This window comes from Archocentrus centrarchus, chromosome 19 (assembly GCF_007364275.1).
Source record: "Archocentrus centrarchus isolate MPI-CPG fArcCen1 chromosome 19, fArcCen1, whole genome shotgun sequence".
Lineage (NCBI taxonomy): Eukaryota > Metazoa > Chordata > Actinopteri > Cichliformes > Cichlidae > Archocentrus > Archocentrus centrarchus.
In genome coordinates this window covers 13,111,685-13,138,790 of record NC_044364.1, presented here as the reverse complement: position 1 = coordinate 13,138,790, position 27,106 = coordinate 13,111,685, and the positions used below count along the sequence as shown (strand labels likewise).

The window sequence follows — 27,106 nt, the reverse complement described above, 5'->3', positions numbered from 1 at the left end:
AGTCAGAGACATAGCACATTACCATCAGAATAGATTAATGATAATGTCGACGATCTTATACTAGCAGGTTGCACCCTGCAGATCATGTTTTTCAGAATTACTGGGACACTCCTCCTTGACTTCTGTGTAGGAGACACTGATATATTTAAAAGATTGAAACAATTTTTCCATAACAGATTTTTTGACATGTTAGGATACATGTGTTTCTTATGTACTGCACTTCATTAACTTGTTAGCTGAATCTCATTAACTTAAAGAAGCTGCTTGTGAGGAGAGGGATTTGAACCCACGTCTCAGGAAGAGACTGGAACCTAAGCATCAGTTGGGCAGTTTTCATGAGCTTGTTATCCAGAATTTTGATTTAAAAAGGCCCAAATCATCATCCATCATTATCATCATCATCATGATCATCACTGGTGTTTTTTAAATGGTAAATATCAATGACTGATGAAAAGTATCTGGTGGAAGTTTCTCAGCTGTTCTCAGTTTGTCATAAAATGTTTGGACTGCTTGTTGCAGAATGTAATTTCACAATGGAAATTTTTCTTTAATAAATAATAATAATAATCTTTTTTTAGTCTTATTGAACATTAATCAACAGTCAATACCCAAAAGTCTCACCTTGGATAAATGGATGGTGAAAAAGGTTATTTCAAAGTTTGGAGTTTCATTATTTTTCAAAGTCACTTACCTTATTAGTTCTTCTTTATTTTTGTTCTACTATAAATTATCATTTATGTTCTTATAGGACTCAAAAACTATGGTAAACACTGTTCATCATAAATAACGTATCAGTGATTTTGCCTGTGACACGAAGTGCTTTGATTCTTTCATAAATACATCATCATACCATACACCCTTAATATTAAAGCACTGTCCAAATTTATAGCAGCATTGAACTGCTTCTTTGGATGTTCCTCCACCAACCTCTCCAACTCGAAAGATAGAATAAAATAAAATAAAACTTCCGTTAGTCTCTAACAAGACAAACTACACCAGATTAAAACACGCCACTCTGACAACCTCTTGCTGCACTCCTTCCTGGCTGAAAAACTGTTAAAAAATATATGACAAATATAGCTTTCGATTTAGTATTAAGTGACAATGATGAATGGTGGCATTTTTAGAACTAATGTTTTAGCAAAAGTAGCAATAAAATACTATTAAAATACCTCACTACACATAAAGAAATGTATTATTGACAAATTCTACATAATTCTACATCAACAAATAAAGTATTTATTTATTTTCTGTTGTACAGTTAATGTTGCAAAACTTTGCAAGACTCCTGACAACCGTCGCTGAAACGAAACCGCTGGCAAGTGCTTTTAAAAGATCCTTGTCTTCTAAACAAGTCCAATTGCAGTACCTTTTCACCTGACCCACGTCCATATGAGGTCAGGGGTCACCTGCGACTGCGTCCCATGCGACAGTGGGGTTTTTTGTGCATTCTGGGGTATGTTGCATAGTGACTGCAATAGGCTCCTTCGTCAGCCAACTTCGTCGGCTCTGGCCTAATTATCAATATTAATATTATCATTATTACCAAAAACTTGACTAGTGACCTATGATTATGTGACAACTTGTCCAAACATTTCATTAAAAAACTGAGAACTGAGAAACCAGCTGAGTCTCATGAATTGCTGCTACTTACTGTTTATAAAATAGTGAATTAATGTAAATTAGGACAGAACAGACGAACTGAAGTTTGGCCTGCTAATCTAAGGATTAGCAAGCTGGCTGGAACGTTACTCCCAGCTTAATCAACTAATAATAAAATACATGAAAGGTGAAGTTACTGGTTCGATGAACGCATGGTAATCAGCATCAGTCCAACTCTGTCTAAAAGTCCAGTATCTGGGTTCAACAAGTGACAATGTATCAAACAGTCCATGATAACCTTATGAACAGCAGCGTCAAACTGAAAATCCTTAATTACTGAGGCAAGCTAAGCATCCTGATTGGTTGCTGGCTACATTCTTACTGGTTACTGCATGATATGATCATTTTATGATATGAAAACACACAGACATTATTCATATTGTCATCTTTGTGATGACCATCATTAACAATGAATTCCCAGGACAGTAACTTTAAAACTGATTGTCAAATCCTTACACTAACCCTAACTTAACTCTAACTTTAACCCAAAAACCAATTCCTAACTTTCGAGCTGTAATCTCAGCACTCTGGTGGATTTTGTTAGAATTAGTTTATGGTGGTTTTCATGGTTTACCAATCTCATGAGTGTTTAGCAAAGTTTAATGATTATTTGGTGAACGGGCACAATCACAACTTTAATTTTTAGTTCCATAAAGCATACCCTGACAGTTGTCTTTTTGTCCTCAAACTTGGCACATACAGGTCACTCACTAGTGGAACTTTTGAAACTGTTATTTTAGTGGTAGGTCTCACAGTAAACTAGCCTCATAGCTGTTTACTGTTACATGGAGAAAATCACTGCTGTCAGAGGTGGGATTTGACCCCAACCCTCTAGGAGAGACTACAATCTGAATGCAACAACTTTATGCCACTTGGTCATCCTGACATTACCCACAGCAGATTCATGAAAGTAATTGTTTGACTGAACTGACTACTGGAATCAATGTGTGGCCATGGATCCTTAGAGAACTGATCATTTTCCAGTGGGTGGGGCGCATACAAGGACCTAGATCCTCAACCTCCTGTAGAAGGCATGAACATCATTCGATCTTATTACACATTTTTCCCCAACCATAAGGGATTTTTAACATTTCAAATTTTAGTGCTTTAAAACACTTCATAATTTTTAAGCTGAAAATAAATAAACAAAATATTATTATTACGAGATGATGTGCTAAATACATTTTGGCATCTCTTACATTTTATAAAAACCCAAAGGACCCTGAATCCCTCTGAAGTGGCACATAATCAGCAGGATGTCAGAGTGCCCACCTCCCTCATTATTACCTCTAAAATGAGTAGAACCAGTGAAGCTGTTTAGAAACCAGCATCAGATCAGACTGAGGTTGGAGGACCATCTTTAGCTGAGAATGTGAGCCACTAAGTTCACTGTAGACAGTAGAGGGCAGCATGTGGCTGAGTGTGAATGTTTTCTGACTTGAACATAACACAGAATCAGCTTCAACACGTAAATCATCAGAAGATCAAAATTAATCAGTGAAAAAACAAAGAAAGAAATTTTTCATCTGAGACTGTTGTGATGATCAGAGTTGTACTTAAAGGTTTGGGTCAGCTGCAGGAAATTTTCACATTTCAAAATTAGCTGTGTCACTCTAACATTTGGGAATGTCTGATTGGGAATTTATTTTAAAGCTCGGATTCTGGAATTTGTATACGATCGTTCAAATCTTTTTTTTCTTTGTTCAGTCATCAAAAATACCTCTCCTAATCCAGTGTTAGGAACACAACCAGAGACAATAACTCTTTACCTCAGACTCCTCTTTTTATGATCATTCCTTGAGAAGGCACATTTATATAAACAATGCAGTTTATACACATTACCCAATCCTTTAGAAAGTACCACAAGAGCTTCAGTGCTGTTACATCAGCCATCATTATAGTTAACATGGTTAAAAACTGTGAATAAGATAAAAAATGAGAAATAAAATCATGTATTTTGACCTGATAGAAATGAACGGAACACTAATAAGAAGATAACATTTCTATCATGTTTATTAAAACCAGCATAATTATTAGAAAAAAAAAAGAGATACACACAAAAACAGCAATACTTTTTAGCAATACGAGCACAACTATGAAAGGCACCGCTTCAGCTGACTCTGAATAAAAAGACAGTAACAGTTTGTTCATCCAAAGAAATTATTTTAACAGCAGGAAGAAAAAGTGAATTTCATTAAGTACACATTCAAGATAAAATACAGTCAAGTTTTTCAGGAAGCCTTCTTGGTTTTGGCTCACACACTGTGAATCTGAGTCATATTTTAAGTCATGAAAGCAGCTGATTTTAATTCCACCTTTTAAAACCTTTCATATGTAACATAGTTAAAATGGTTCGTGTTAAATCCTGCTAAAATGCACCATCTGCTGGTCAAAAGTCATACTGCATTCACCCTTAGGAGCAAGGCATTGTGGGTAATCCTCAGAGTCGCGAGGATCACTCATGAGATGCAGATGGAGAATTAAAGACAACTGATGCCACAGCCTGAGCAGCTTCTCGTGATTTATTTCTACACTCAGAGAGGACACCAGATACACATAGGTCACATTGGTGCCGTGACTCGTCCTCGACAACATCGGACCGGGCTGGTGTCTTCTCATCGCAGCATCGTTTGGAGCATCTCTTGTGTTTTGACTGCTGGGTGTACTTCAATTTTACATTTGCCTGTTATCATATTGCGTTAAGCCCATTGTAGTTCTTTTGATGTACTGCTAAATATGGATCTCAGTAACTGTGGTGATAACTTAAATGTGACCCCCCTTGGTATTGGTAGGGGTAGAGGGTTCACAGCTGTTCCTTTTTCACTGGGTGGCCATCGGGTGGGTAATAGGACAACAGATAGTCCCTGTGGGCTTTTGTTTGACTCACAGCCACCAGAGGGCGCTACTGCGTCAGTTGCAAATCCTCCAATTACTGATGTAAGTCTAGTTGACCAAATGAGTTCTATTGTACAGCAGATTGGACAACAGCTGGCTGATAGCGTTATGTCACATCTTAATATACCTCACACCTCAAGTCCTGCAGCTGCTACGTATGCATGTCCTGGTGGGGCATATGAAACAAAAGACATCCCTTCCAGTCAAGCTTTGGATCTTTCCCAGGTGCAGCTAGTAGCTCAGAGACAGATCAAAGACCCACCTATATTTCGAGGTGAGGGTTCGGACTCACTGACTGTTGATGAATGGGAGGAAGCCATGCAGAGTTACATAAGGAAGAGCGGCATTCTCCCAGAAAATCAAGCTGAGGAGATTATGATGCACCTGAGAGGCAGAGCGAAGGATGTTGTAAAATTTGGTGTAAGGAATGGTGGTCTTGATGTCCAGCATAACCCACAAGCCATCTATGGCCTCTTACGCAAACATTTTAGCTCCTCCCACTGCTCGACAGTGCCCCTGGCTGATTTTTATTCCACCCTGCCAAGTGACGGAGAAGATCCATATGAGTATTGGCTAAGGCTAAACAGAGCCGCTGATGTTGTTGGTAACTGTCTTAAGGAGCAGGGGAAATCTTTTGACAATGCTGGTGTTGAAGTTGCACGCATGTTCATCAGACACTGCCCCTGCAGGGACCTGGCTCTTGTCTTTAAAACTAAGACATGTGTTAAATGGTCTGCTCGTGAAGTTCAGGAAGTGCTGGATGAGTATCACCTTGAAAAAGGGCTCAAGCGTTCTTCAGATAAGAGCAACAGTGTCCATGTACATAAGGCTGAGGTTAGCGCTAATGCTACTTTTTGTCCAGTCGGCCATGAGCAGAGACAGGTTGTGAATCAGGAGGGCTCTGCTATTGAGCGGTTGATCAGCATGCTTGAGAAAGTGTTGCTTCAGGGCCCTGGCTATGCTCATGCTACTGTAGGGCGACAGAGTGCCAAATTGCCAAAAATACCAGGCTTGAAGGACACACCATGCTCTGTATGCAGAGACAGCTCCCACTCTACACTGACTCACTGTCGAGAAAACAGATTGTGCTTCCTGTGTCACTTACCTGGCCATTCAAGGCACAACTGCCCCAAAGGGAGTTGTTCTCCTTCCAACGGACAGCAGGGAAACTGAATGATCTGCGTGGAGGGGAGGACAGCGCAGATCAAGTGAGTAGACCTCCCACCTTTGACTCGACAGATATTGATGATTACGAGGCTTTATTCTGCACTTACAGTGGCTTGGTGCCACCACAGAAAACACTGATTGCACAGAGCCTGCATCGACTCTCAAAGACTGATAGCTTGTTCTACTCTGATGTGACTACTGATGGTGGACATGTTCTTAAGGCATTGGTGGACAGTGGATCTATGGCATGCACCGTAAGTGAAATGGCCGACAGAAAACTCTCACAGTCAATCCCTGATATTGACAGGAAATCAGCTGAGGATTTTGTCATCATAGGGTGTGGGGGCCACTTTGTCACGCCTTCTGCTATGTATGACCTCACTGTATCAGTGTATGGCTTTAGGGTGATAATTCCTGTTCTGGTTGTCCCGGGCCAGACTGATGACATGATCCTGGGCAGCAATGCTATAAAGTGGCTTATTTCACAGTTGAAAGTGACTCTTGGTGCCCAGTATAGCCCGTCCACAGTGGGTGGTATTCAGAGTGACACTTTACCCCACTTGGCAACCTTGCTGTCTTATTCAGATAACTGTGATGTACATGCACTGCCTCCCAGCTTTGGCACTGCGAAACTTAAGAGACGCGTCACCCTGCAGCCCATGTCTGAACATTTGGTGTGGGCTAAGCTGCCTGCACCTGATGCCTCAGTGGCAGGGAGTACTGTCATCATTGAGCCCACCCAGTCTCGGTCCAGACCTGTTCAGATTCTGGTGGGCAGAGTTGTAACTTCCTTGTGGGGGGATGGTTGGGTCCCTGTTAAAGTGGTGAATCCCTCTGAGAAGCCCCTCACTCTGAGACGAAATACAAAGATTGCTGATGTGTCCCCCTGTCTTTCTGTACAGGACTTACCTGAACCTGTCCTTATTCAATCAAGTGCACAGTACACACAAGACTCACCGACTACTCTGAGATCAGAGGCAGAAATGTCACAGACCTTGTGTGATTTGGGCCTACAGGACTTGGACCTTTTGTCTTGTGAAGTTTCCCTGGAATGGAAGGGCAAACTGCTGCGGATCATTGAACAGTATGAATCCATCTTTTCCCGGCACAAAATGGATTGTGGTGAAGCAGTAGACTTTGTCCACAGAATCCGCCTTGTAGATGACAAACCCTTCAGACTGCCATACAGACGGGTACCGCCATGCTATTATGAGAAACTTCGCACTGCCCTGAACGAGATGGAGGAGTCGGGGATAATTCGTAAGTCACAGAGCGAATTCTCATCTCCCCTTGTCTTGGTTGCTAAGCCAAATGGTGACTTGCGCATATGTAACGACTTCAGATGGCTGAATGCAAGGACAGTTAAAGATGCACACCCTTTGCCTCATCAGTCAGATGCACTTGCTGCACTTGGTGGAAATGTCTTCTTTTCCACAATGGACCTCACGTCGGGGTTCTACAATGTCAGACTCCATGAGGATGATAAAAAGTACACTGCGTTCTCTTCCCCATTTGGCCTTCATGAGTATAACAGAATGCCCCAAGGCCTGACAAATAGTCCTGCCACTTTTATGCGAATGATGATGTCCATTTTTGGTGATGAGAACTTCACAAGCCTGTTATGCTACCTGGATGACCTTATGGTCTATGCCCCATCTGAACAGGTGGCACTTGACCGTCTACAGATGGTCTTTTCACGCCTTGCTGCCAACAACCTGAAGCTCTCGCCTAAGAAATGCCACTTCCTTCAGCGGTCTGTGAAGTTCCTGGGACACATCATATGTGGTGATGGTGTACAAATGGACCCAAGTAAAGTAGAGGCTATAGATAACGTGCAGGAAGCTGATCTGATGGAGTCTGACAGTGTGACACCTTGTGCTAGAAAAATCAGATCCTTCCTAGGAATGGTTCTCTATTACCATCACTTTATTGAACGGTGCTCTGCAAAAGCTAAACCGCTGTTTGATCTTGTGGCTGAGCCAGCTGCATTACATAAGAGGGGAAGGGGCCATAAGCCCAAATTTAAAAGAGGCCAAGTGAAACTGTCTCCAGCTGACTGGACTGATGAGTGTAGAGAAGCATTCAGGACTTTGAAACATGAACTTGTGCATAGTGTCACATTAGCCCATCCAGATTTTAATGCACCATTCATCCTTGCAGTCGATGCCTCTTTTGATGGCCTTGGAGCTGTCCTTTCTCAGTTGCCTCCGGATGGAAAAATTGCCAGACCAGTGGCTTTTGCCAGCAAGACACTCTCACGCGCTCAGTTAAATTACCCAGCGCATCGGCTGGAGTTTCTTGCTCTTAAATGGGCAATCTGTGACAAGTTCAGCCATTGGTTGAAGGGCCACCATTTCACAGTTTGGACAGATAATAACCCGTTAACATATATCTTGACTAAACCTAGGTTAGACGCCTGTGAGCAACGATGGGTTTCAAGGCTTGCAGCATATAGTTTTGAGCTGAAGTATGTCCCTGGCACGAAAAATGTCGTTGCTGATGCGTTAAGTAGGGAGCCATTTGTTCAGTCATGCATGGGCCACCGGCTGGTCACCGAGCCTTATGCTGCTTTGTTGAACCAGGTGGATGGTCTGGCGGACAGGAACGTGCAAGACGCATTTCGGTGCGCCGCCAACTGCCAGTTGGTTGTAGGTCAATCTGAGGGGGAGGCTACTGCCACCCTGCCTCTCTCTCAAGGTTCTCTCTCTTCCCAGGATGTCTCTGCTGTGTTGACTGCACATGACTCTGGCAGTATCAGCTGCATGGGAGGGGTTGGCCCTAATGTGCCACAGCTTGCGAGTGTTGCTCAGCCTGCTTCCATGCCGAAGAGTGAACTTGTTGACCTGCAAGAACAAGATGAGGTTTTGAGCAGGGTTTTCTTTTATGTCCGGCGACACAGAAGGCCCACCAGACGTGAACGCACTGATGAATCTCAAAGTGTAGTGAAATTGCTGAGACACTGGCCCAGACTTTTGATCAAGGATGGATTGTTGTATAAGGTGAAAAAGGACAGGCACCTGAACACACGGATTTACCAGTTTGTTGTCCCAGGCTCCCTGAAGGCTCAAGTTCTCCAGGGCCTTCATGATTCTGCAGGCCATCAGGGGCAAGCTCGCACTCTGTCCCTTGCCAGGCAAAGATTCTTTTGGATAGGAATGGAGCAGGATATCATCAATCATGTGAAGAACTGCTTTCGTTGTGTGGTTGGAAAGACCCCAGAGCCAAACGACCGTGCACCTCTGGAGAACATTTGTACCACTGAACCAATGGAGCTAGTCTGCATTGACTTTTGGACTGCTGAACAGACTGACAAGAAGTGTGTTGATGTTTTGGTTGTAACGGACCACTTCTCCAAATTAGCGCATGCATTTCCCTGTAAGAATCAGTCTGCAAGGCAGGTTGCCCGTCGCCTGTGGAATGACTTTTTTTGTATCTATGGATTTCCCAGATGTATACATTCCGATCAGGGGGCCAACTTTGAGAGCCAACTCATTAAGGAGCTCCTGGACATGGCAGGCATTCAGAAGTCACACACCACCCCATACCATCCGATGGGGAATGGTATCGTGGAGCGATACAATAGGACGCTGGGGAACATGATAAGGACTTTACCACCACACTCCAAAGCCAGGTGGCCACAGATGCTTCAGATGCTGACATTTTGCTACAATTGTACTGAACATGAGATGACAGGTTTTGCTCCGTTTTTCCTCATGTTTGGGAGAATTCCTCGTCTACCTGTTGATGTTGTTTTCCAGCATGTTCTTCCTACTAGTACTGTTGTCGACCATCGTGAGTTCGTCTCACATCTGAAACGTGATCTGGCTGAAGCTGCCCGCATTGCCAGGCAGAACAGCCGGGTGGAACAAGCCCATCAAGCAAAGAACTACAACCGCAAAGCCAAAGGATCACCTCTCTCTGTTGGTGATAGAGTCTTGCTCGCTAATCGCGGTGAAAGAGGGAAGAAAAAGATTGCTGACAAATGGGAGTCCACAGTTTTTGAAGTGGCAGCTGTAAAACCTGGCATAAACGTGTACTGCATCAGAGACCCTGTGACATTGAGGGAGAAAGTTGTCCATAGAAACCTCCTACTCCCAGTGAGTTTCCTCCCCTTGGGAGGTGAATACGAACTGGAGTCAAGCTGTTCTTCAGTAGCTGGTAGTGGACAATGTGAGCCAGACCCTCCAGCTGATGTACAGGACAGTGAGACAAAGACAATTCACTGGCTCATGCGACTAGACCAAACAAGTGAAGGGGAATCTGAAGCCAGTCTAACTGGGTGTTCTCTTGATGTAGCCATGAGTGTCTCAGCCCCAGAGATTGAGGCGACTGTTGTTCCACAGGCTATGTGTGAACCATTGGTTGAACAGGTCCCCTCATCGGACCACACTGTTGAATGCGTTGAGCTCCAGAGTACCCCCTTGCAGCCCTCAGCAGGGGATGCTCATCAGGTTCTTTCACCTGAGCACAAGACTGACACACAACTAGCTGTACAGACTGAGGACCACGTAGTTTGTACACAGCCACCAGCTCTTTGCACTAGATCAGGGAGACCTGTAAAATCCCCGGCACGTCTCAGTTGTGAAATCAATGAGCAAAATGTTGATGACTCAGTTTCAACTGTTGATTCCTTGTTTTCTTTTGTAAGAACTATGTTTGTGGGATAACTTGATAATTGTTCTGAGAAATTGTGCAGTAATGTTATCCTTGAGCATTTTTTTTGAGTATCTTCTGCCTTAGAGCAATGTTCACATACTGAGAGGTGTATATGGCATCTTTCATGTCTGAGTTGGCGAGAGAATTGGCCACTCCCTTGCTTAACTTGTTCCTCATGGAAAGTTTCTAACTGACTTGGACTTGTGCTCTTGCTGCTACACAGTTAACCTTGTGTGAGTTCAATTTTTTTTTGTATTTTTCTTATCTGATAGGCCCCATTTTAGCAGAATTTAAGGGGGGTGTATGTAACATAGTTAAAATGGTTCGTGTTAAATCCTGCTAAAATGCACCATCTGCTGGTCAAAAGTCATACTGCATTCACCCTTAGGAGCAAGGCATTGTGGGTAATCCTCAGAGTCGCGAGGATCACTCATGAGATGCAGATGGAGAATTAAAGACAACTGATGCCACAGCCTGAGCAGCTTCTCGTGATTTATTTCTACACTCAGAGAGGACACCAGATACACATAGGTCACACATAGTGAGGTAAAGTCTGTTTCCCTTGAATGACTGAAAGACTGTCTGCTGCACTGATGTTCAGAACAATCTCTAACATCTCTTAAAGAATAATCTATTTCTTTTGCAGCATCACCTTCAGTCAAACCATAGAGTGACGTCAGGTGCCCGTCATCACTTTATTAACCACTGATAGTGCACTTTTAAAAGAAAACAAAATAGCAGCCGTTATGTGGTCAATCTGTTGGTACAACAAGTCTCCTGATTTCTCAGAGTTGCAGTTGTAGTTTGTGCTTTGAGTCCCTGAGATTTTGGAGTTAAACACTCGAAAGTGATATGATCAATATGATCTGAAATATCTTCTAGTAACTCACTACAGTTTAATTTTTTGGTTTTCTAATTTTCTTTACAACAGTGGAGTGGAGTTCAAATTTGACTCTTCACAGACATCAGTGTAAAAGATGGAAAAACAGCACAGAGGTAAAAAAAAATGAGACGGACCTTGAAACAGAGATACAGACTCCATTTCCCCACGTGTGCACACACCTTCATAATGACGCTAAACAATTTCTAATTTTAGTGGCAGCTCTGTGTCACCGTTTCAAGGATCCTTAGAAGGATTAGCTGTTTTCTCTGAGAAGCTGCAGAAAAAGAAAAGAAGTCAGTGTTATAATACACACTAACACATACATATGAAAAATGGTGCTCTAAAAAAAAAGGTTATTACCAGCATCTAACTTAAAGCTACTGCACAGCAAATGAAGCTATTTGATTCTTAAGACTTTACTGTTAACAGTGAACCCAGTGGGCAGTCACAGCTATGAGCTGTGAGCTCATTAATCAACATCTACAGCATGTACATGACTCCATGTTTCAAAATGAAATTAAGCAAGTCACATTTCACCTGTTAGCTGGACAAATGGCTCAGTATAATTGACTCTACTGATTATTTTCTTAAAATCAAATCTCGTTCCACATTTGATCGATCCTTCTGTATACATTAAAGTCCTTTTAGCCCAAGCCATCAAGTTAGAAACATATTAGTAACTCACGCCTCTTTTCCTGATGTGTTTTGCAGCTACAAATAGAGCCAGAGGTGCAGCAACAGTCAGAACTCCAGAAACCCATCCCCATATAAACACACCAACTCCAGAACAGGACTTGAACTCACCCGTTTTCTCTGAAACACGTTAAACAAAAAGTTAATACAGGACTGTAGCTGGATGCCACATACACCACACTGACCACAGACTACACACAACTGCGATTAAACAGTGTCTAAAAATAAATCAATTATAGTTATTTGCTCAGAAAAAACACCAGTAAATAAATCTTACCATGATAATGCACATAGATCTCACCATGAGTCACATGACAGAGCTCCTCCTGTGTGGCTACACAGTGGAGGAGGTTGGTCTTCATCTTGGTCACATTAGTGAGGAGGGTGATGTAGCAGCGGTCTCCTCTGTATGACACCTGTGGCTCTTCAGCAGGAAGGATGTTTCCATCGCTGTCCTGCCACTCAACTTTAGGCTTTGGAGAAGCACCTGGAACCTCACACTTCAGCAGTGCTCTGTCCTCTGTGGTATTCAGAATCCAGGTGTACGGCTTTGGAGCTGCCCCTGTAATTAAAACATAAAGATACAGTTGGAGCAGAAGAAACGGAATAATGTCGTGTTGTTCTGTTACAAGACTGAAGACGAGAATATGAGTATTTAAGAGAGAAAAGTAGTGAGAAATATAAATTTAAAGTGGCGTTCAAACACTGAGGTCAACCGAGTTCCAGCTCACACAGATATGATGTGCAGGCCTCAGCGACATCACCACTCACCTGATTTTTCTTCTGATCGGTCTTTAAGGACACATTCTGAAAAGCAAACAATACACAAATTTTCACATCATGAATTTAAACATTTGTATCAGTAAGACTTAAAATATTTATACTTGACCATTTTATCTAAAAGTCAGTGCGATAAAAAATATTTTGGGAAAAAATTCTATATGTCGTATAGATTTAGTTTTTTGTCTTTGTTGTTGTTTTAATCACTTGGTAGCAAACAAGTGATTCCAGCTGTGGTCTTTAAATGTCTTTTTCCAGCTTGCTTTCAAAAAGAACTCACCAACAACAAGTTTAATGATGAATGTTTGTTCTGGCTGCAAACGTGGGAAATCACAAGTGTATTCGCCACTGTCAGCCATCCTCACATTTCTGATGATGATTGAGGCGTTACCAGACTCCAGTTCTTCTGGAAAATGTGAGACTCGCCCTCTAAACAGCTTGTCTTGACCTTGAAGGCCATTATTATAATGACAGCCTTCATCATACATGAACACTTCCTGCTTATTTGGTGCCTTTTTCCTCCAGTCAAAGAGCATTTGCACAAGGTTCTGCTTGGTGCTGAGGGCGCAGGGTAAGACTGTATCACTTCCTTCTAATGCAGCCACAGCAACGACTGAAGAATGAAGCATATTTCATTCATTATGTTTGAAAACAAATTTTAAACCATGTTGCAAAGCAGGTAGAATTATTTACTGACATTTTTTATTTAACTTTTTATTTATTTAAGAAGTCACATGACCCAACCATTTTTAGCAAGTAGTTTTATTAGATTCTCAGTGTGTTCCAAAATTTCACTTCATGTGTCTGCACCTGAAGTCAGCAATTTGGCCAACATACAATCTACTGTGTGTTTCATGCAAGTGTTTCCTTAAAAGATAAACCAAATTAAGAATCAGTCATTACAATTTCTCTGAACTACTTTAACACGTTTTTTGAAACAAAAAACTGCTTTGAGAGATAAAACACATTTTCTCCCCTCCCCCGAAAGCAAATGCATTCTCCAACAGTGCTATCCTTTAAATGTAGACTAAATAACTCGTCTCTTACATTCATTGTCAGTTCATAATAATGCTGCTAACAAATGTTTAGTGTCATTAGTCTACTTACAGGTTACATGTCCTTGTGTTATTGCAGATATATTCAGAAAAAAGAGGCATGAAAATAAAATCTTCGTAGTTATCAGCTTCATTTCAGGACTCAAACTGTAAAGGCTGTTCATCTTGTGCTGTGCGCTGCAAGTCAGAAAAAAACAGGGAGAGATCTGCCCGTCAGCTGAAGACTACGTAAGAAACCCCCATCAAAATGGGGGTTCCTCCCCCTCAGAACTTTCTCATCACTCTGATACAGAGAGCTTGCATCAAATACTGAAAACCACATCCTGTAACGTCAGGGAGAGCACCTTTTGTAGAGACATGCAGAGCCTGGCTGAGTGAAGGGGGATGGTCTGATGGAGCTCAGAGGCAGTAGATAAATGCCACTGGCGGTGTAGAAACATTGCCAGGCTCTATTATTGAAAGTCCAAAATTCACACAAACCATCTTTTAGTAACACACATCTCCATTTCAAGATATGAAACGGAGTTTCGGTCATCTTAAATACACTGAATATCCCGTTTCAGAGTGAATTTGAACCAGTCACTTGATTTAGTCTTTTTTTTTTTCAAACTTTATTAACAATTAACAAGTATATACAGAACATCTTAATGCCAGGGTTACATAAAAGAAAAAAATGAGAGGAATATAAAAACCATAGCACAATAACAATATACAATATGCAAATTAAATATATTAGAAAGTTACTAATTAACATAAAATTTGTTCAGAATATGATTGGTTTCAATTGCCTTTTTTATTCTCCAGTTCTTTAATTGTTGTGCTATATTGCAGAAGTCCTTGACCGAAGCGATTAATATTTGGTTCAGAGTCTGTCCATTTGGTTTTATGAAAATAAAATTTTCCCAGGAGCAGCAGAAGTTGATACCTGATTCAGTCTGACTGAAGAAATGAAGTACCAAACGTCATCAGTGATGTCTACTGACACAAGCTCCGACCCACTGCTTCACAATAAGTAACCTCTCAACTTTAAAGCGTGTTTCGAAGCCTCAGTGTCAGAAGTGGCATCACTACACATCACATAGTTTTTCTTATTGTTATTTAGTTTTGTTAATTTCAAATAATGGTTTCTCCTTCTGCAAGTTGTCATGGAAATTAAAATGATCAATCAACAGAGGGCTGAATTCAAAGACACCCCGAAAATCTCCTAATGAGATAATGAATGGTGTCCTGGGGGATCTCCTCCCAGATCTGGTCCAGAGCATCACTGAACTTCTGGGGAGTCTGAGGTGCAACCTGGTGGCACGGATGGACTAAACATAATGTCCCAGAGGTGTTCTAGTGGATTCAGGTCAGGTGAAAGTGGGGGCCAGTTAATGGTATCAATTCCTTCATCCTCCAGGAACTGCCCGCATACTCTCACCACATGAGGCTGGGTATTGTTGTGCACCAGGAAGAACCCAGTGCACCAGCGCAGGTTCTGATGATGGGCCTTAAAATTTCATCCCAATATCTAATTGCGGTCAGGGTGTTGTTGCCTATAGAGGTCTGTGCATCCCTTCATGGATATGCATTCCCAGACCATCACTAACCCACCACCAGACCAGTCATGATATACAGTGTAGAATAACATGCCTCTCCAGACAGGGCACCAGTGGTGGACCTGCCAGTTCTAGTATTCTATGGTAAATGCCAATGGGACTCCACGGTGCCAGGCAGTGAGCACAGCACTCATTAGAGGACATCTGGCCCTCGGGCCGCCCTCATGAAGTCTGTTTCTGATTGTTTGGTCAGAGACATTCACACTACTGGCCTGCTGGAGGTCATTTTGTAGGGCTCTGGCAGTGCTCATCCTGTTTCTCCAAAGGAGCAGATACCAGTCCTGGAGATAGGTTAGGGACCTTCTGGGCCCTGCCCAGCTCTCCTAGAATAATTGCCTGCCTCCTGGAATCTCCTCCATGCTTATGAGACTGTGCTGAGAGACACAACAAACCTTCTGTCAATGGCACATATTGATGTGCCATCCTGGAGGAATTGGACAACCTATCCAACCTCTGCATTGTCCAGATATCACCTCATGCTAACCTAGATAAATACAAAACTAGTGAAAAAAACAGAACAGATGAGGAGGGAAAAAATGTCAGTGCCTCCACCTGTAAAATATTCCTGTTTTGGGGGTTGTCTCATTGTTGCCCCTCTAGCGCACCTGTTGTTAATTTCACAAACACCAAAGCAGCTGATACTGATTAACAACCCCCTCCACTACTGAACTGATCAGATCAATATACCATTGTCAAGTTTAATTGACGATGCTATACTCTGATTAAAAAGCATTCCTTTCATTTTTTTTGAGCAAATTTTTTAAAATCACCATTTCTTTATCATCCTCATCATCCTCATCATCCTAATCACCTGATAACAATCTGATTTGAGTAGGTGGTGTAGTGGGAAATTTGTCTTTCAACTCAAATAACCTTTGTGTATCTGTGGGGCCATGTAACTGTAATTTTCTTGTACAAAGACTGAGTGCACAAAGATGAGAAAAACAATAGTAATGTAAGCTGTGTTCAAGGTCATGACGCAGGTCATTATCATGCTGATACCTAAATAATGGTGAGAACTGAAACTTGTGATGGAAAATTTGTATTTCAGCTGTAATAACTTCTGTGTACCTCTTAGTGCTTTAGACAACTCTGCCATCCTGGCAGATCTGTCACAGTGACAATTTTGTGAAATTAATTGTTTGAACAAGTTATTGGGACTAACTATATGAGGCTGTCATGGATTGTCTGAGAGCTGGTCATTTTCTGATTTATGGTATGCACACAAAGAACAAGATGTTCAACTTATAGAAGATGCAAATACTACTTGACCTTATAAAATCAGGTCCAGCTGAGAGATCAACTCAGACCATTAGATTCAAAGTCCGGCATTGTATTTATCATATTAATGATATTTATATACCTCTGAAAATGCATGTGTCACAGTGTAAGATAGACATAACCTATCTCAGCTGTCATAGGATGAGAGGCAAGGTACACCCTGGACAGGTCACCAGCCTGTTACAGGGCCTGTTTGTGGTTCTGGCTGCAGATGAGGGAAATCACAGGTGTAGTTGCCGCTGTCAGCCATCCTCACACTTCTGGTGATGATAGAGGTGTTACCAAACTCCAGATCTTCTGGAAAATGTGACATTCGTCCTCTTAATTGCTCATCTTGATCTTGAAGGACATTATTATAATGACGGACTTCATCATACATGAACACCTCCTGTTTATTTGGTGCCTTTTTCCTCCAATCAAAAAGCTTTTGTACAAGGTTCTTCTTGGTGCTGAGAGAGCAGGGTAAGATTGCATCACTTCTTTCTAATGCAGCCACCGTGGTGACTCCTGGACTTGAAGAATGAAGCATATTTCATTCATTATGTTTGAAAACACATTTAAAACCAGTTTAAAAAGCAGATCGGATTATTTAAGGACATTTTTTATTCAACTTTTTATTTATTTAAGAAGTCACGTGACACAACCATTTTAAACAGGTAGTTCTGTTTCAGTCTCAGTGTGTTCCAAAATAACACTCATGTCTGTTGCTGAAGTCACTAATTTGATCCATACAACAGTAAAGCAAATACAGGAGTCATTTTTTGTTAAAGTACTTGGTTGTAACAATAACACACAGTTTTACTTACAGTTAGGTGTTTTGCTATTCATTGTTACTTTGATTAAAGCTGCATAGTGTAATAATGCAAAATAAAAGGCTCAAAGCAATAGAGCTCTGTTTTACTAGAGACATATGTTTTTTTTTTTTTTTTTTTATACAAGCACATCACATACAAAAGTTCTCATAAGTACCATGTATGGACCGGATTTGTGGTGTTACAGTGCTACTTAGATCAGATTCTATGACAGAACACTGATGTCAGGTGTGATTGAACCCTCGTGACTTGAACACAATGTCTTAGACTTCTTGGCCATCCTGACATATATCTTGCAATCTCATAAAATCCACTGCTTGGGTAAGCTGAGCAAGAGGTTGCTATGGCATTACAGTCATGGATCATTAGAGAACAGATACATTTCAGAACTGTAAAGAACAAGTCCTTAATCTCGTTGTATATGGACGTAAATATCTTAAAAGTCCAGGTCTCACCGAGATTTGAACTCAGATCGCTGGATTCAAAGTCCAGAGTGCTAACCATTACACCATGAGACCACTCCTATTCTGGTTTAACAGCATTTATCATCAAGAATACATACTCAGTAAACTTATTTTTACCTTCTGACGATAAATTAAAGCAAGCTCCTTTATGTTTAATTGCACCCAGTGTAACGTTTCATGAGCAGTCATCTCTTTAGAAATAAACAGCAGCATTAAAACAATTAACTGGAGGTAAAATCTTTATTTTATCACTCTGTAGCATTAATTTCTTGTCTTATTTGCAACAGTGTTGCCTTTTACTGTTACATTTTTTTAATCTTCTTTTGAGATTTTTATTCATCATTTTGCTCATAAACTTATTGGGATCATTTGGTGCAAAGGAACAGTCCTATGACTGAAGCAGAAAGTTCTTCTTGACAGAGAAAGTTGACAAGCACCGTCGTGATGCCCGTTATCTCCGACTGGAGTTGTACTGTAAGTTTGTCTGAGCAGCTAACGTAAAGAAGGCCTGGCTGTCGTGAACTCTCTTCTGCCCGACAGTGAAATAAGTAATATTCGGTTGGCATCATTGCTCTGCAGTGAACGTTGCTACAACAAAGCACGCAGAGACAGGAACACCTGCTTATGCTTGTTTAATAGTTACTATCAGAAATGAGAGTTAAATAAACGCCTCCCAATGATACTGTGACCTGGTCGCAGAGCCTACCGCTCTGCCATCCAGGCCAAACGGATAAGCGAAAACGGATTTTGTAGCAAAGTTTTGTTGTTTGAAAGAGCGAACGGGAGTGATTCATGCATAGTTAGTGAAAAGAAATTTAAAATATTTTTCTTTTTTTTTAATCAGTTGGGTTGTCCAGATTGACTACGCCATAGGTTAGTCAAACCAATCAGCGCTGAGCTCTGACCCAAACACGGAAGCAGCACAGACAGCTGCGAAAGTAAAAGTTGACGTTCTTCCTTCGGCATATAAAAGCGGTCTAAACGCTTTTTGTAGATATAAGCTATTAAAACCACAGGGACATTACATCTTATATAATGCTCCAGATGGCTTTCTCCTGGTTTCGTGCAGCAGTGCCGCTTTGTTTCGCGGTTTTATCGGTCGCTCTGGCCATCAGCAGACAGACTCCAGGTAAGCGGTGAAATTACAAAAATGAGCTTGTGAAATGGCGATATAAACGGCATCATGTCGCAACAGTATTGTGCAGTTTGACGGCAGACTGTGTGGTCTTGTATGTTTATGAAAAAGGTAACGGTGATGTAGGTATAATGCTGACTAACAGCGCCTCCACCTGGCGCTTCTGTGTTTTTTTTGTTTTTTTTTTTCTTTTTTAACCCCGGCTCCTTCTCAGCCGTTCCGTCCCTTCTGACCGCCGTCGTCGGTGTGTGCTCTCTGGCTGGGATGGCGCTCATTAGCTTGAAGATAAAAGGTGAAAATCGGACTTTAAGCAGCCTGTTGAGCCAGTATGTGGCGGTGAAAGTTGTAGGCTGGCTGGGCAGGTGGCAGAGAAGGAAACTTGAAGCCGACACACTCAAGGTGAAGGAAGTCCAGGAGGAGACGCTGCTGAAGCGCTTGCGTAAAAACGCAAACACTTATTATGGAAGACAGTACGACTTCAGCTCAGTTAAAGGTAAGGAGAGAAGTAGATAGCGTTAGTAAGTAGGTGACATTTGTGCTTGTTTAGTGTGGACGCATGGGAAGACCAGGAGTGACACATTAAAGAAAAGAAAAGTGGCGCATTAAAGAAAAATTTCAGCCCTACGTCCCAGCTGACATAGGGCTGAAATGTTACTGTCCAAATGTAATTAGAGTTGCAGCTATCATTTTTTTTAACTATTTTTATTGTTTGTTGAGTTTTTTGGGGGTTTTTGTCTATAAAATTTTATAACTCTTGAACCTGTATCATCACATTTATTGTTTTATTTGACCAAATGTCCCCCAGGCATATTCAGTTTACAAGTGACTGAAACAATAATTCATGCATTAATTTCAATTTGACTCCATATGCTGATTATTACATGATTATTTATGATTTGACATTACATCTATATTAATTTTGGCATCACAGTTTCAACACCCTTAGTATTGATGTAAGGAGTACTAGACTATTTCTAGACTTAGCCACCATGATCATCTGAGGATGTTACTTTTGCTTAAAATAAACTAATATGATGAAAGATAAATGACAGCTGTCATGATATTTTTGACTCAAAAAACTAAAATCTGTTTATTTTTCAGATAGTGATGAATTTCGTGCACGTCACCCTATTACTACATACAAGCACTATCAAGACCTAATCAAACGCATCGTAGCTGGCGAAGAGAATCTGATCATTGCTGAGAAGCCACAGATTCTGGCCATGACCTCTGGAACGTCAGGATCCAGTGCCATGCTGCTCAGCACCAAGAACACCAACACTGAGTTTTTCCTGCAGGTGAAGTCACTGCTTGATGATGATATAACCTGTGTAGTGTGCATGCAGATGTTACTAATAATGCTTGTTGTGTGCGTTCATCAGGGAGTGACTGTGTGTTTAGATGCCATGCGGCAGGCATTCCCTGAGACCAGCAGCCTTCAGCGCACCACCAAATTTTTTTACACTCCTACTTTTCGGCAGTCTGAGGCTGGCATTCCCATCGGGCCAAACTCCTCGACACCAGCCTCCTCACACCATATGCTAAACCTGTATACAACTCCAGCAACTGCCTTCGAGGTATCAACAAGTCTGATAAGTGGTCAGCCTGAGTATGACCTCTTCATTTATGTACTTATGCAAAAAGGTCCTCTGTTTCTTCAGGTTTCCAATGAGAAGGACACCCTGTACCTGCATCTTCTTTTTGCTCTGAAAGATCCTAGTGTGGGAACACTGGAGTCCAACTTTGCCTCCACAGTTTTCTATGCCTTCAGTGCCCTACAGGTACATGGATGCATGTCGTGTAAAAGTTATTTTTATTCTGTGTTGTGTTTTTTCTGTTTTATGTGAGTTGAGACATAAAAACAGTACAGAATGGGAAATAGTGAAAATAAAAATTATAATACATGGTAATCATAAAATGCGTCCTTTTAAAAAATGCATTAGTAATTTTATTTCTTGTCTCATTTTAAAGAGACAAAATTTCACTGAGCAGTAGCGCTCCGTTGTTGGTCCTTGACTGCCACTTTGTACATGCCTTGCTTCTCTCTCACTGGGACATTATCTTGTAAGGCAGGATGAAATCCTGAGTCAGGTGTCAAGCTCCCACTGAGGGATTAAAAAGAGGTGTGTTAATTTGTTTAATGACTAAAGGATTAGGCAAGTAGTTTCTACCTAATATGCTCTCGATCCCATAGGAGCGTTGGCAGGAACTTGTGGAGGACATTGAACGAGGGAAAATCAGTACTGCTCTGTCTCTGGAGCCCAAAGTAAGGGCCAGGCTTGAAGCGCTAATGAAGCCAGACCCACAGAGGGCTGCCCAGCTCCGGGCCCACTTCCAAGACAGCTTCAGGGGGATTGCCAAGCGCCTGTGGCCTCATCTGCACCTGGTTCTGGCAGTGGACTCGGGTTCTAATCAGATCTATGGTGAAATGTTGAGGGAGAACTACTGCAAAGGAGTGCCTTTCTACTCACCCTTCTATGCTGCCACTGAAGGTAAGAGCCATGTATGTATGTAGACCAGATTTGCATTTTTAAGATTTTTTTTTTTTTTTTAAGATTTATTATTCTTTATTTTAATTACAAATTGTTGCAGTTATCAGGAATAAATATAGTCTGCAGTTGCAACCAAAAAAGTGCAGGGAAGAATATGCAAGGCATAGCCAAATATGTTACTATTAAAAGCATTTGTAGCGTTTCCAAATGTGGACTTGGTCAGCATTTGCACTCGTTGTCCGTGCCCCTGCAGGTCTAATCGGGGTGAACCTGTGGCCTCAGGAGTTAAACAGGCATTACTTGCTGTGCCCTCGTTCAATGTTCTGCGAGTTCATCTCAGAGAGCAGCCTGGATGAGGAGACACCTCACACTCTGTTGATGGAGGAGGTGAAGGAGGGAGAAAACTATGAGCTTCTTGTCACAAATGCTTCTGGACTTTTCAGGTTTGATTTCATCTACTAACAAGAAAACTGTAGTAGTATGTTTATGTCCTCATGATTGTTCCAGCTCACACTGCTTTTTAATGTTTTACATTTGTTTAAGGATACATGGGGCTGTGGAGTTTAAAGGATGTTATTATGGAGATCAAACAAATATCCCCCACCATTACACCACCACGATCAGCCTGAACCTTTGTTATAAAGCAGGATATATCCATGCTGTCATGTTATTACACTAAATTCTGACCCTGCCATTCTAATGTTGCAGCAGAAATTGAAACTCATCAGACCAGGCAATGTTTTTCCAATCTTAAATTGTCCAATCTTGGTGAGCCTGTGTGAATTGTAGCCTCTGTTTCCTGTTCTTAGCTGACAGGAGTGGCAGCTGGTATGGTCTTTTGCTGCTGTTGCCTGTCTGCTTCAAAGTTCAAGGTGTTGAGCTTTCAGAGATGCTCTTATGCATACTTTGACTGCAACAAGTCATTATTTGAGTTACTGCAGCTGGAAGCAGCCATTCTCCTCTGACCTCTGACACCAGCAAGGCATTTTCAGCCAGAGAACTGCCGCTCATTTTCTCTTTTTGTGGGCGCCATCCTCTGTAAACCCCAGATATGGTTCTGTGGGAAAATCCCAGTACTCAGATCAGCCCATCTGACACCAACACCCATGTCACATTAAATCACCTTTCGTCCCCATTTTGACACTTGGTATGAACTTCACCAGGTTGTCTTGACCATGTCTACATGCCCTTATGCGCTGGGTTGCTGAATGGCTCATTAGATATTGGTGTTAATGAGCAGCTGAACAGGTGCGCCTAACAAAGTTGTTGGTGAATGTATAATCAGCTTTGTCCAGTGAGTCCATATGATTGTCAGTGCAGTTAAAATTTAATATTGCAGCTAACAAATAGATATTAGATGTGTTGGAAAGCTGCATAGGTGAACGTCATATTTACTGTGTTACAGATATCGCATTGGAGACATTGTAAAAGTAGTTGGATTTCACAACCAGTGTCCCATCGTGGAGTTTCAGTACAGGTACTGTATTGGACAGCCATACAGTTTTCATTACGCTATGTGTGTATATAAGGCATGACATGACATTTTTTCTTCTCCTTGCTTCCGTGCTCTGCTAGACGAGGTCAGATGCTGAACGTTCGTGGAGAGAAAGTGTCAGAAGCGTTGTTCCTCGATGCTTTGAAGAAAGCTGTTGCTCAGTGGCCAGGAGCTCAGCTGGTTGACTACTGCTGTGCTGAGAGTGGCATCCTAGGTAACCTTTGGTCTTCTTTATACCTTCTCATATTCTCATAGAAGAAATTTGAATATGATAGTGTACCTATTAAATTCTTGCGCGCCATATCTTGTTTTATTTATTGCGGCATTGCAGGAGATTCAATTGGTGGCTCAGACCCTCACTACCAGGTGTTTTTAGAGCTGAAAGGTGTGAGGAGACTTACAGAGGAGCACCGACATAAGGTAAGACAAATTAGGTCACCAACAGGCAGCATATTTGCAATTCATCATTAAATCACTCTACATTGTCTTTCTGTTTGCTATCTCCTCTCCTCCTTCCCAGTTGGACATTTCTCTCCAACAGGACTCAGCAGTCTACAAATCCTTCCGTATCAAAGGCAGCATTGGACCAATGAGGGTGCAGTTGGTGGCGGACGGTGCGTTTAATGAACTTCGTAAGCGGATGATGGCCTACTCAAGCACCTCACCCAACACGTTCAAAATGCACCGGGTGCTGCGCAGAAAAGAATACGCTGAATTCCTCTTGGGGAAGACTGTTTCCTGAAATGACTTAGAGACTCTGTGATGAGTGCTGAATGAATTTCTCTAGTTTTAGTTTATTTATGACCAACCTGATGAAGTGTGCCTTTGAAAGAAAATTGTGCAGTGAAAAAGTGTTCCGTCAGTTTTGTTCACTGAAATCTGAGGACTCAACCAGGGTATCATAACATAAACTGTATTGATTTTTTTTTTTTTTAACCAACATGGTGTTTTTGCCCAATCTAGAAGGTTTCCAAGCATTTCCACAGATAAAGACTGGGACTGACTCGAGCTACGCAAAATCTCTGAGTCATGTTTAAATGTAGACTTATTATCAAAAGGCACATCTCCACTGCCTCAGTGGAAAAGAGGTGTGACTTATGAATTTGTCTCACTAGAGTTTCCTTTCTCTCCCTTGTACATACTCAGATGACATTCCTAAACAAATCTTACTTAACTCCTTTTAATGTTTTTCAAGTCAGTTAAATAAAATAATATCTAGTAAATGTCTTTTCATGTGGATTTGCTAAAAGCTTGTAAAACTCTGAAACTTATTTTTAAAATATCCTTTCAATTTACACCATCTGTTTCTGAATGTCACAGCAGCAGCACCGTCTCATGATCCTGTTTAGTGAAATTACCTGTGACAGCTAAAGCACAATTTGGCAAGATTTAAATCTAAAAACACTCCACTCTCATGTGGCTGAGTTTCATCTTTTTGGTCCCTTTAGAATGGCGTTGTTAGACAGCAGTCACAGCATGTGCTGGAAAAGATAATTATTCTATTTTTAGCTTTAGTTAATGATGTGATGTCATATGCTTATTGGTGGAAGTTTTTTTTTAGGCTTTTGTCTAAAAGAAGGACGGTTCTGTGCAGACTTGGCCAGCTTGCTTTCAGTGAGCTCCCAGTTTCAGCTCCCTTTGATTGAAGTGAACCCTTCAGACCGGTAGAGCTGATTACTGGTAAGCATCATTAATCTAGACTGTAACTGATGATCCTTATGAAAGCAATGAAGGCTTCAATAGCTGTATGCTTGCAGTGCTCACCACCTGAACAGCTCAGCTCTTCATTTTCATCATAAGCAGAGAGCAATATGAGGGTCAGGACTTTGTTGTCACCACTAGAGGGAGCCAGTCTAATATATAGCCGAGCAGCAGATGGTGTTAATGCTGTCTCCCACAGGTCCAGCATTTAACTGCTTGTTAGCCCTAAAAGAAACAGTGAATTCTTGGTTATATCTCTGACTGTTAGTGCCTTCAGCTGAATTAATAGCATCTAAGTTATCAAAATTTTGTTTAAAAAAATGGGGGGTAGCAAATGAAAACGAGAGAGAGAGAGAGCATATGTATCTATGTTACTTTTTTAATTCTGTGAGATTTTTTTTTTAAGTTGCCGTCTTTAACCTCAAAGAAAACAGGAGTCTGAAAGCTGAACAAGCCCCGGTCAGAGCTACTGCTCTTCTGTGTTATTGCAAGGCATGCTTCTCAGGTCGAATCATTCACAAAGTGGGCTACTATTTTTAGTAACGCCCCATTTCAGCCGAGATTTGACATCGTTCTCGCTTTATTTTGGCTGCATAATGTTACGACCATATACACAAGTGTTACACACTTGAATTTTAACTTTCACCTTAAGAAAGCTGGCAAACAGCAATATGGCACTAATTTGATGTTAGGCCTTTTTCTTAAGTTGATGACTAATTTATATTCAAAAAAGGTTTTTTTTTTTTGTGCATTCAGCAGTTGCATAGCTTAACTTACAAAAATAATTTGCATAATCCTAAATGGAATGAACCTAAATGTTTCTTTTATTATTGATAATCTGCTTTTATGATTTATTTTTTAATATGTAGAGTGTTATTGTGTGGTTTCACATTAGAATATATTGCTTGGCAAGTACTTCCTTCTTTCATTTGCTGTTTATTCATTCCAGATTGCCTTCTTTTTTTTTTTTTCTTGGTGTTTAGTTAGATGGTTTGTGTCTTCCTCTGTCTGCCGTCCTCACATGCCCAGAGGATTTACAGACACAAACGCTCAGAGCTTGCGACTGCACATCTGCTCTCTCACAAGTTAATTCAGTGTAAACAGACAGATTTGAGAAAGGCAGGCCTGACTTCTCAATGGGATGCTGAGGGAAGTGTGAATCACCCTGGTCATGGAGTTTATCTGTCTTGCAATTTAAATCAGGATTAGGGTCATGGTTTCTCATTCAAGTTTGGTAAATTAAAGTCAGTTCTATAAATATTCTTAAAGAATTAATTTTCTGACTTTAGTGTGTGCATAATTAAGTCAGCAGAATCATCCAGGTTTCACATCCAAAAAGAGAATTTTAGAAGCAGTCCCCTTAAAACTGAGAATTATGGGAAATGTAGTTGAGGATGATATTTCACCTGACCATCTGTGCATCACACTGTCACATTAGACCGCAGAGAAGATTGTGAGCATGTTTAATGTATTAGCCTCTTTATTAGTGACAAGCAGCGACGGATGAACTACAAGAAGAAGGGACAATGAGAGGTCATTAAAAATAGAAAGCAGTGAATGGCTGCCAGGGCTTGAATAGGATCCGAGAGAGGAAACAATGCTCTCTTAAAGCCTCCAAGCCTTTTACTTTCACTGTCTTTTTCCCCACCTTTTTTTTGTTTGTTTTGTTTTGAAAATGCAGCTCACCTCTGCTCCCAGCAATTAACATTTGATGTGTTTGTGGTTTTGTTTAATTATCCCCTAAAATAACCACCTACAGCATATAACAACAAGATCTACCTCTTCACTGACGTGGCTATTCTCAGAAGTCTGCAGCTGCTTTCAGAGCTGTTAGTCAAGATCTAAAACCAATGTGCTTCTTTTTTTTTTTTTCACCATGAAGATTAAAAATGCATTTTCTGGTGAGAGGAAACACCCACACAGATGCTGAATGTGCTAAATCGCTCCAAGATTACCAGCCCCCACAAGAAATTTCTATTATATTTCTTTCCTCATCATTTTTTTGGTTTACTTGACTCCCAGTTTGTGTAGAGTATGCATTTGATGGATGGTGCAGAAAATATCTACTGAAGATCTTGTTCTTTTTATCTTATTTTGCAGGGATCTTAGCAGGTTTATTGTGTATGTTGCGAGTCTTTTGAGCCAGAAAACAGCACTAACAATATATTCTTGAGCCCTTTTAGCTGCTAATTGGAGTGTTGAGCTGATTGTTCCAAAGTATAAACATGTTTGTATATAATTGTGTAGGATTTCTTCTAGGTTTTTCTCTTGCTTCTTGACAAAAATATACAACTGTAGGATTTCATTCGTCACCTCATACAAACAGCAGGGACAAAA

General features: G+C 41.2%; 2 protein-coding genes and 1 non-coding gene across 3 annotated transcripts; 1 reads left to right on the top strand and 2 right to left on the bottom strand.

The window, feature by feature from the left end:
* Positions 1-11,516: 11,516 nt before the first annotated feature.
* LOC115798413 (CD276 antigen homolog) lies at positions 11,517-17,199 on the bottom strand. Its single transcript, XM_030755260.1, has 6 exons — positions 17,074-17,199; positions 13,017-13,248; positions 12,728-12,763; positions 12,234-12,518; positions 11,949-12,076; positions 11,517-11,537 (listed from the first exon to the last, which is right to left on the bottom strand). Exons 1-6 carry the CDS (start codon positions 17,197-17,199, stop codon positions 11,517-11,519), a joined length of 828 nt encoding a protein of 275 aa, XP_030611120.1.
* Positions 17,200-17,928: 729 nt separating this feature from the next.
* Positions 17,929-18,000, bottom strand: trnaq-uug (transfer RNA glutamine (anticodon UUG)). The gene has a single exon. It is a non-coding gene; the product is annotated as a tRNA-Gln (tRNA).
* Positions 18,001-18,858: 858 nt separating this feature from the next.
* LOC115798208 (GH3 domain-containing protein-like) lies at positions 18,859-25,464 on the top strand. The gene is made up of 11 exons (XM_030754965.1): positions 18,859-19,075; positions 19,296-19,574; positions 20,183-20,379; positions 20,464-20,658; positions 20,743-20,862; positions 21,276-21,573; positions 21,827-22,016; positions 22,979-23,050; positions 23,149-23,282; positions 23,400-23,488; positions 23,589-25,464. Exons 1-11 carry the CDS (start codon positions 18,982-18,984, stop codon positions 23,808-23,810), a joined length of 1,890 nt encoding a protein of 629 aa, XP_030610825.1. The 5' UTR covers positions 18,859-18,981; the 3' UTR covers positions 23,811-25,464.
* Positions 25,465-27,106: the final 1,642 nt, after the last annotated feature.